This window comes from Euprymna scolopes, chromosome 45, assembly GCF_053919585.1.
Source record: "Euprymna scolopes isolate OS-2025 chromosome 45, ASM5391958v1, whole genome shotgun sequence".
NCBI lineage: Eukaryota > Metazoa > Mollusca > Cephalopoda > Sepiida > Sepiolidae > Euprymna > Euprymna scolopes.
Window position 1 is genome coordinate 12,893,990 of NC_136526.1, and position 11,213 is coordinate 12,905,202.

At 34.5% G+C, this 11,213-nt stretch overlaps 1 protein-coding gene across 1 annotated transcript in view; it reads right to left on the reverse strand.

The window, feature by feature from the left end:
• The window catches only part of LOC145269260 (RING finger protein 215-like), a 121,142-nt gene extending 113,129 nt beyond the window's left edge, over positions 1–8,013 (reverse strand). The window contains exon 1 of the mRNA XM_080124883.1: positions 7,408–8,013. Coding sequence (XP_079981009.1) covers positions 7,408–7,953 — 546 coding nt within the window. The 5' untranslated portion in view covers positions 7,954–8,013. The remainder of the gene's footprint in view (positions 1–7,407) is intronic.
• Between the last annotated feature and the right edge of the window lie 3,200 nt (positions 8,014–11,213).

Here is an 11,213-nt window from a genome sequence, read left to right on the forward strand (position 1 = left end):
AATCACGAGAAATCCGAACAAACCAGATGCGGGATCCTCAGCAGAAATCATGTTTGGACGGAAAATAAAATCCGTATTTGATAAACTGCTACCCAAACACATAGTACACAATAGAACCTCTACAATGCGAACGAAACGGTTTAACAGCGGAGATAACGTGTATTTTAGACATTTTAGAAATAACGTTTCTTTTTGGGAACAGGGCACGATCTTATGAAGAATCAGCCATTCAGAGCCCAAAGTTCCAACATAAGAGGCACCTGAACCAAATCAGGAAACGTTTCTACAAGGATCAAGAAGAACCACCGCAGGACGGCAGTGAGGCGATTGAAACTGTGTATAACTGTTTTGAATTAGACCCTCCAAAAGGGATGTCAGAACCGAGACATTCCAGCAGAAAGAGGAAGCGCACAGACCCCTTGGTGGTCTGCCCCAAAAGGAAGAAATACTGATTTTCACAACCGCAGAAATCAGCTTGGCAGGAGGGTATTGTGGGGGAATCACCCTCTAAATGGACTGTTCTATCCATTATATAAACCATAGACCTTTTGATCCCAGGTGTGGATTAAACACCAGAGTGACCCTCGCTTGCTCGGTGACGTTTACTATTCTTTTCAGTTGTAACCTTTTTTACGTTGTTGTTCCAGTAATACATTGTTTAAACTCTATTCCGTTGTTCTGTTTTCTTTGTGGCTTATTGCAAGCCATAACTCCTTGTTAACAGATGGAGCTTCATGACACTTCCCGAAGCCATAGTTGCATCAAAATAAGGTCATGCTGACTGTTTGGTGGTCTGCGACCGGTTTTATCCATTAGTTTTCTGAATGCAGGCGAAACCATTATGGCAGAGAAGTACTGTCAACATATGGGTGAAATGCATCAGAAACTTCGCCAACAACACCCAGCATTAGTCAACAGAAAAGGCCCAATTCTCCTCCAGAAGTTGAACAAATTGGGCTACATAACTCTGCCTCATCCACCATACTCTTCAGACCTCTCACCTACTGACTACCACTTTTTCAAGCATCTCGGCAACTTTTTGCGTGAGAAATGCTTCAAAAACCTAAGCAATATCAACAATACCTTCAGCGACTTCATCGCCACCAGAACGCAAGATTTTTGCGTTACTGGCATTAATATACCTGTTTTATGTTGGCAAAAGTGTATTGATTCTGATTTCAATCAATAATTTTTTGTTTGAGCCGAGATATGGTCATCTGAATTTAAAAATTAAAAACCGCAGGAACTTTCTTGTCAATCTGATATATATATTTTTATAATATTAAAAACAATGAAACAATAACATTTTATTATTTTATGCAAAAAAAATAATTAAGTATGAGGTGCCTTCAATAAGTTTCCAAACTTTTTATGTACAGGCATTTACAATTATCATAGACTCTTGAAAATCCAGTATGTTATTGCTATACGTCTTATGATTGCAGGTTCAAATGAACAGCTACAGCAGGAATTGGAATACACCTTACTAAAGCCTGATTGTCACAACTGGTGAATTTCAAAAATGCCATCAAGACGTGAGGACGCTTTAGAAGAACGATATGCAATAAAATTCCATTTTAAACTTGGAGAAAATACCATGAAAGCGAATGGAATACTTCAGACTGCTTTTGGAAAACCTTGAATGAATCGAGCATCAGTTTTTGAGTGGCATAAGAGATTCAAGGAAGGCAGAGAATCTATGAGGGATGATGAGAGGTGTGGGAGGAGTAAGGAAGTCAGAACACCAGAGATGATTGGCCAAATAAAGAATTTCCTGGATAAGGACTGTCGTATGTCTAGAGAGACAATAAGTGCACAGTTTGATGTCAGTGTTGTCACCGTACACACAATTATTTGCGAGGAAGTGAAAATGCAGATTTGTGCGAATGAATCAGTCCACAACTCCGTTCTTGTCACAAATTATTTAACTAAGAAGACATTTACTCACCCTCCCTATAGGCCAGACCTTGCTCCCTAAGCTCAAGGAAAGCGTTATAGGCTGTCGTTTTGAGACAATTTAGATGAAAGAGGTTGTGATGAGGGTCATTGACATGCTCTCACACGAGGACTTTCACGGAACCTTCCAAAAGTTGTTGGAGAAGTACAAGCTGAATAAGAAAATCTCATTTAAAGTTTTCAGAGACAATTAATTTTTGAGATATAAAGGCCTGTATTATGCACTGGTGGCCATGCTTGTACGCACGTGCGATAAACAAATCTATTTCTCTGCGACCGACACTGCCACCTAGCGGAAACAAATCTTCTTTTTTTTTTTTCCACAACCGAGAAATTAGTAATGCATGTCAAACAAAATAATTACAACTTTTTTCTACTTCCTTGAGTAATTTCATGTTAAGAACGGCTTTCGAAATAAACACCCCTATTTTCCCATGTTAAGAATGGCTTTCGGAATAAATATCCCACGGGGGGGGGGGGGTATTTGCCCCAAATTTAACTGCTATTCGTTGTCAGCATACCCGAAAACCTATAAAAGTTGACATTTCGAATGTAAACGGTGAGTTGGCGCACGTGTACAAACATGGCGGCCAGAGAATTACAGTGCATAATACAAGGTCTATATATCTCGAAAACTATTTGTTTCTGCAAAATTTAAATCAGATTTTCGTATTCAGCATAGTCGAAAACATATGCAAGTTGTAATTTTAAAGAAAATTGCGGCGGTGGAGTGGAGTGCGAGTGGACCTAATGTAAAAATTTACCAATGAATGTTTTGGTTTTCAAATATTTTTGTGTTCCGAAAAAAAAAAAAAATTGTTATTTATCTCCCCTAATTATGGCGCCGTCAGTGTAATTTGCAGAGGTGCAAAAAAAAAAAAAGTGCGCGTTTGTTTTTAGTCGGAATCTTATTTTTCCATGCACAAAAAAATATTAGAATTTCTGCAAGCATTGTTGTCTGAAACAGAAACACAATAAACAAATCACGTAATATTTATCAACAGAGAGATATCGTAACAAAGAAAAACTTACTACAAAAAAAAAAAAATAATGGGTGCTTGTGCATCTATGTTACCGCACTATATTTTTATAATAGTATTTACGTTTTTGTTTTGTTTATTTGTCTCCCACGAGGGTAGAGTTAGACACAATGTCGGTTTTAATATGGGGGAAACCAGCTCCCCAAAAAGGGCCACTCTGGCTACAACAAAAAATAAAAAATGCATCAGTCATGAAGGATTTCGGCTTCTACACTATTGGAACGAAATTTCGGAAATCGTAAAACTGAATTTCACTTGAAAACAACGGTATCGACGTATTCCTCGTATTTTTAAAATGATTATATCCAAAAATTACGAAAATCGATAGGGTAGAAAATTATTTATTAAAGAAAAAAAAAAAAAAATAGAATTTGATGAAAACGTTCATAAGACACAGAAGAGTTCAAAAGGGGGGTAATTTTCCGTTTCGATTTAAACAAGATGGACGCAATTTTTCACCTGCTATCACGATTAAAGTTGTTGTTGTTTTTTTTTAAATAATTCAATAATATTCAGGTAATTTTGACTCCATAATTTGGAAGTTACCATTGTAATTTATTAGAATTGACAACAACAAAAAAAAAATCAGTTGAAACCATTGGGTTTTTTTTTTTTTATCTGAAAACTCCATTTATCGACTACAAAATCTCGTCCCAATAGTTTTTTCTCCACTAATCGAGACCAAAAAAAGTGAAGCGAAGCATCAGAACAATAGAACATATATTACACTTGGATCCTGGGCCCAAAGCCAAGAACCCTTTCTTCTAATAGTATTTTCAAGTTAAATTCAATTTTTACGATATTTGTGTTTATTAAATTGTTAGGTGAAAGTACAGATTTGGGTACACGTATGGAAACGCTCCTCCCTTACCCTGTATTTTTTTTATTTTCATTTTTTTTTTTTTTTTGTTATTTTTTTCAGCGGATTATTATCGAATGGACACTCGTCTACTAGATTATCAAATAATTATAATTTTTTTAAAGTCAATATTTAAATATTTGTAGGGGGGGTGATCAGTTTCTAATCCAACGTTCTATTAAATCGATCACCCATTTTAGAATCGATCAATGTTTTTAGGCCAAATTTTCGTGAATTTAATTTTTTTTTAAGCAGTTTAGCCTTTTTTTTTTAAATAATATTTTCAATAGCGAAATTCAACAAAAAGACTGCTTAAAATGGTTAAATTCGTGTAATTTGGACTAAAAACATCGAGTGGTTCTAAAATGAGTGATCGATTTAGGAGAACGTTGCATTAGAAACTGAGCACCCCTACAAATATTTTAAATATGAACTTTTAAAAAAATATTTTGATAATCTGGTAGACTCGTGAAGCTTGAATTTAACCTGAAAAAAAAAATTAAATAGCGCGGTGATAAAAGTGCACAAGAACCGTACTTTCACCTAATCGACAGTAGATCGCTATTTTTTTTTTTTTTAAATATGTCGTTTTAAGCAAAAACAACAGTACTTGTCATGTCGAAAATAGCAACATATCCAAAAATTATGAAAATTCATCGAGTAAAAAACTTATAATTAAAAGTAATTTTGGAGGAAAATTGCATTTTCCCTAAACACCTTGGGGATTGCGAATACAGGAGACATACTTATCTCCTCTTTTCGTCGTTTTAAGGGCGGAGGTTGTTTTTTTAAGACTATAGCGATGGACATTTTTTTACTAAAAATAAAAAAAGCAGTTGTTCTGCTCGATGAATTTTCGTAATTTTTAGATATATTACTATTTTCGACACAAGTAAGTACTCTTGTTTTTGCTTTAAAAATTATTCTGTTGACTATCTTAACAAAGAATGAGTATTTGATAGAGAAGAATCCCGAATCAGTCCTGGAAATGGCCGAAGTAGTTTACGATTTAAAAGAAAAATGTAATGCAGACGACATTAAGCATACATGGTGCCTCAAACAAAAAGTTACGTTAAAGAAACTTCCTAAAAAAAAAAAAAAAAATGCTGCTACAAAACCGACCCAAAAACTGACTTTTTCCTGCCAGAGTACAAAGTAGAATACGGATCGTGCTGAAATAATCACGTAAGTATCTAGAATTCTTAAAATGGAGTTTTGGTGCTTATGCACTTTTGTTACTGCGCTATTTTTTTTATATAGTATTTTCAAGTTTTACGATATCTTGTTTTTGGCGGACGTTGTGGAGAGTGCCTCTGCCTCCCCTCTAAATCCTCCAATTTTCACTTTTTTTCTTTCTTTTTTTAAAATTTTTTCCTGTTAATATCATCGATTAGACTTAAGTTTCAGATTATAAAAAAAATTTTTTTTTTTTTTTTTTTAGTGAAAATTGTGGAATTTAGAGGGAGGGGGCACTCTCGACAATGTCCGCCGCCCCCTTTTTTTAATTATTAAATTGTTAAGTTAAAGTAGGTAATAATTAAAAAAGAAAACACCCTCCCCCTCCCCCTGCTAAGAATGGCTTTCTGAATAATGGCGTTATTATTTCAGCACGGTAACCAAAAGTGCATAAGTACCAGGACTTTTTTTGTTACCTAACAATTTAATAAACAAAAGATATCATAAAAATTGCATTTAACTTGAAAATCCAGTATTAATAATGCACTCGTGCTCACTACTGAAATAATAACGTTATTATTTAGAAAGCCATTCTTAACATGAGGAGGGGAGGGCGTTTTGTGCCTATTCTGTACTTTAACCTTACAATTTAATAAAAACTGATATCATAAAACTTTAACTAAACTTGAAAATACTATTTAAAAATAAAAAATAGCGCGGACTAATAAGTGCACTTGCACTAGCACCGAAAATCCTATCTAAAAGAAAAAAGTAGCACGATTTTGCATAAATCCAAAAAAAAGAAAACTGCTTTGGCCATTTCTGGTAGTGAATCGGTATTCTCCGTCGATACTCGGGACTGACTATTAAAATCATCTTCATATAAAATCCCTTGCACGTGCCAAATAGTTTTGTTTTTGCGGCTTTGTATTGTACACATAGGTGTATCAGAATTTTTGTAGGAATTTTGGTATTATTATACAAACACCGTGATAGCGTTAGGGTTAGGGTTAGGGTTAGGGTTAATTCGCTGTCACGGTGTTTGTATAAATTTACCGGAATTTTTGACACCCCTAACATGAAACTGCGAATAAAATGTTCAAAACTCGTAATTTCTCTTTCAAAAGTGGGTTGTTTATTTTCTTTATGGATTATACTTCCAAAATAAACTATTAAAGTTGTATAAAAAGTAATAGAAATATTTTTTTTATTTTTTAAAAAAATAGTAATGAAATTAATTGAATTTTACGAGTTCAGTATTTTTAAATTTTTAAACTTTAAAAATCTATCAAAATTTTTCTATTGATTCAATTTTTACGATATTTTCAGGGTCAATGTGAAATGTTATGCTCTTTCCAATAAACTGAATATAATATTTTAGACAAACGTTTTTTTTTGTTTGTTTTTAATTCACGCCCTCCTATATGGAAATGTCTATTAAAAAGTAAATAATTAATCTATGTGCCAAAGTTTTATATATCACAAATTGAAGATAAAAGATCAATAAATAATATATTCAAATTTAAAACAAACAAAAAAAGAACAATTTTTTTGGAAATTTACCTGTAAAGTCCTAAGTTTAAAACCTTAAAAAAAAAAAAACACGTTGTTTGTATTGTTTGTTTTTTTTTTGTTTGTTTTTTTAATGAAACCTTGATCCTTGCTCCTTGAAAAAAAAATAGGGTTTGAATTACATTTTTCGAGTAGTTATAAGCTTGGAAAGACAGGTGGGTCGAATTACAGATTCGAAAAAGTTGTCAAAAAAAAAACAAATATATAATAAATAGATGTTATCAAAGGCAAGATAAGTTACTTTTCTACCTAACTGGATAATTGTTTTAGTGTTTTTATTTAATGTAACATGTTTATTCAGCTCGAAAAACATACAGTGTTTACCGATGTATTGGAAAATTAAAAATGGCGCCCGACTCTCTTTTCGACACGGTAAGTTTGGGAAAAGGAGTTAAAAATAAAAACTAGACAAAATACTGTTAAAAACCCACCGAATATATGTTAGCTTTCACGGTAACATATATTGAGCAAATTTCTAACAGTATTTTGTCTAGTTTTTTTGTTTTTTTTAATTCCTTTTCTCAAAATTACTGTGTCAAAGAGAGCGTCGGACGCCCTTTTTACCTTTCCAATACATCGGTGAACATTGTATGTTTTTCGAGCTGAATAAACATGTTACATTAAATAAAAACACTAAAAAAAATTATCCAGTTAGGTAGAAAAGTAACTTATCTTGCCTTTGGTAACATTTATTTGTTATATATTTATTTTTTGACAACTTTTTCGAATCTGCTTATAGTAATACAAACCCGTTTTTTCTTGTTTGTTTGTTATATTTGATTTTGTTTTATTTCAGGTACCTACCAGATGGAGGGGTCCCTCGGCAAATTTGACATTTCCAGCTCTGGCAAACCAGCCTTTCATGCGTACTTCACGGTGATGGGTGCCTGTGGTTGTGGCCCTCTGGTCGACCCCTACAGAATGTCCACTTCGTCGACCCCCTCCCCCTCGATATCTCCCTCCTCTTCTATTGTTGTTATTACTATTGTTGCTGTTATCACTCTGTGATGTAGATGACGACCTCGTCGACGTTGGAGACTCCCCCGAAGTCGTCGACGAGTCGCGGGTCGTGTTCGAACCTTGTTCAGACGAAGGGGGCGACGGGTCGGTCAGCTCGATGTGCACGAAGGCTGTGCGTTCGGGGTCCGTGGCTAGAGTGACAGGTACGCTGCACAAAAACAACAGCACGCATAAATGAGAGGCGATCTGAAGATAGTGTACAGTCCTCGGATAAAACCACCAGCCTCTCGGTCGGACACTGACCCATTGTCCATGGCCCCCGGTCAGTGAGCACAAAAATTGGCCCAGGTATCCAAGAGATGAGGGCCAACTCGCGCAAGAGAGAACCATTTTTTTTTTTGTTTTGTTGTTGTTTTTTGCCAGCTGGTCTTTGTCAGGGGCAGATAACTCCAAACATCCAAGGGAGATAATGCGGATTTCTTTTTCGTTTTTCTCTCTTTTTTTTTAATTAATTAAAAGTTTCTAGTCGAAGGCGTAAAATCTTCGCTGAACTTTTTTTTCTTTTTTTTTTTTTACATGAAGGTCACCACTTATCAAGGCCCAGAAGCCACTCGGGATAAGGGTTATTTTTTGTATTTTTAAAAGCTAAAATAAATTAAATTATATTATTGGAGCCTTTCACTCTGTGCTAATTCACCTCTACCTTCCAAAAATTGAGTTTCTACCCTTTTTTTTTTTAAATGTAAACTGCCTGAAAAAGTGGTAAAATGGGATAAAACAAAAATTAGAATTTAGAGTCGGGGATCACTCTCGCGTATAAATTTAACGTAAAATGATCACCCATTTAGGGCCAAATAAAATAAATATATTTAACGATTTTGGTGCAATTCCAGAGCGTAATCTTATTAAAAAAAAAAAAAAAAAAAAAAAAGAAAGAAAGAAAAAAAACTACAGAAAATATTACAAAAATTTTTATGATTTACCTGTCACGGAACGATGTCATATTCCAAAAATTATATAAATTGATCAAACGGTGTTTTATTTTAACTAAGAAAATCAAATTTTCTGAGGAAGCAATGCAATGCATTCTGATTTGATCCGCCATGTTTAATAAATAAAGGGAGACAACTCAATTCTAACTACCGATATCAAAATCAACCTTGTAATGGCTACGATTTACTATTAAAATCGCTAAAAATTGTAAAAGCAATGATTTTCTAAAAAAAAAAAAAAAAAAATTTTCAAACTACTTGGTCAATTTATACGCTTTTTGGAATATGATATTTTCGTTCCGTGACAGAATCATAAAGATTTTTCTGTGTTTTTTTTTTTTTTTAATTAGGTTGAACCTTGAACTTGCACCAACTTTTTTTATATATTAGCTATTTACTTCATTTATTGGAGATGAAGTTTGTGTGTGTTGTGTCATAGAGGGGTAAGTAATTTTTTATGCAGCAAAAAACTTGCATTAAAACATGTTAGAAATAAAATAGTTACTTTTTTTACATATATTTTTTATGGAATCATTATAGAAATGAATAGTGATAATATCCCTACACTATACTGCAAGCGTTCTGCCAAAACTTCTGCTTCACCAAATCACGTGGATTAGCCCATCTATACATTTGCACTTCCCCTACACACACAATTCTGGGTACTCCTACAGTTTAAATTCCGTTTTTTCTGTGAGTCTCACTTACCAACCCCTGGCGAATGACGAAAAACCGCCGAATTATACCGAGTGAGCAAAAACGGGATGCATGCGAGCAGACGGCAAAAAATTGAAAGAAAAAAGAAGAACGGAAAGTGTTTCATTGCATTTCAAAGAAAAAGAACAAAAAAGAAGAAAGGAAAGTGTTTCATTGCATTTCAAAGAAAAAGAAGAAAGGAAAGTGTTTGATTGCATTTCAAAGAAAAAGAACAAAAAGAAGAAAGGAAAGTGTTTCATTGCATTTCAAAGAAAAAGAAAAAAAAAAAAGGAAAGTGTTTCATTGCATTTCAAAAAAAAAGAAAAAAGAAGAAAGGAAAGTGTTTCATTGCATTTCAAAAAAAAAAGAAAAAAGAAGAAAGGAAAGTGTTTCATTGCATTTCAAAGAAAAAGAAAAAAAAGAAAGGAAAGTGTTTCATTGCATTTCAAAGAAAAAGAAAAAAAGAATGGAAAGTGTTTCATTGCATTTCAAAGGAAAAGAAAAAAGAGAATGGAAAGTGTTTTATTGCATTTCAAAGAAAAAAAGAAGAAAGGAAAGTGTTTCATTGCATTTCAAAGAAAAAGAAAAAAAGGGCTGAATATCATTGTATTAAGATATACATACGTCAAGCAACAAGTCTTTAATCTTGTTACAAGAAAAGAAAATGAACAATTCCAGGCTGGAATTTATGTGTATGTCTCCAGAAAGGGTAATCGCATTTTGTTAGGAAAACCGGCTGCTGGCATCGGAGAGGAGGTGCACAAAATGTCGTCAAAACAACAAAACGTTGACGGTTTGGGTTGGTAGTGCAGCAGTGGCCAGTGCCGACACTGGACCTCCTTGCACCATGGCACTTTTTATCCAGAGGTCCTATCTCCAGCTACCTCTAATTATGAGATGAATATATTTATGGACATACGAAATGGCTTTACACGAAAATACCTACAGGGAGAGTACGATATCAGGCTGGATCACACTCACTGATTGGAAAAACTTCTTGAGGGATATTTGACAAAAATATTTCCTTCAGAAACCCCGACACATCAGAGATCCAGGGCACACAGTGGAAGTTGACAAGTCCATCTTTAATAGACAAAAGCATAATGTCAGGAGGGTTGGCGAACTGCTCTGGGTCTTTGGAGGATACGACCCTGCTTAGAAGGAGGGTTTTCTTTTCCCAGTCCCAGACCGTAAATCAGAAACCCTTCTTCTGATAATTAAGATATACATACTGCTAGGGACCACAATAGTCTCCGATTACTGGAAAGCATACTGTTAAGTAGCATCCAAAGGGTACGAACATCTTACAGTAAACCACAGCCATAATTTTGTGGACCCTGCCACTAGGCCTACTACAAATCATGTGAAGAGGATGTAGAAGGAGGCGAAACAATAAAATAAAAGAGAGTGTGGAACCAACCGCGATCTGCTTAACAGAATTCTTTTGTCTCTATGGTAAATCATATGATAGAAAGCTACCCAGTTCAGGAACTTCTTCCTACTACATTCTCTACCTCTCTCAGCCTACTTTCCCCCGTTGTCGGCTGTTTTACTTCAACCAGTAGAAAATTCTGTCCCTAAGGAAATAGCCTATCTTCAGGAAACCACAAGTTGCCCCAAAAAAGTATAACCCTAACCCACAATAAATGAAAAATACTGATAATTAAAAAAGCATTTAAAAAAAACGAAAAAGTTTCATGGAAAAGCTATCTGTCTATCTATCTATCTATCTATAAAAGTGAACGTGTCTGTGTCTGTGTGTGTGTACATTTCCCTACACAATAACTCTGTCAATTTGTCAATTTTAAGTCTACAGACTCGAAATTTGATATACGGGGTACTGAGATTTGGGAAAATCTTTGTGATCGGCTTTCGACCAGAAATTTGGCTGTTAAGGGGTCAAAGTTCAATGATTTAACCTTTGAGAACTCTACCAAACTCTGGGTCGAAACACTTGAAATT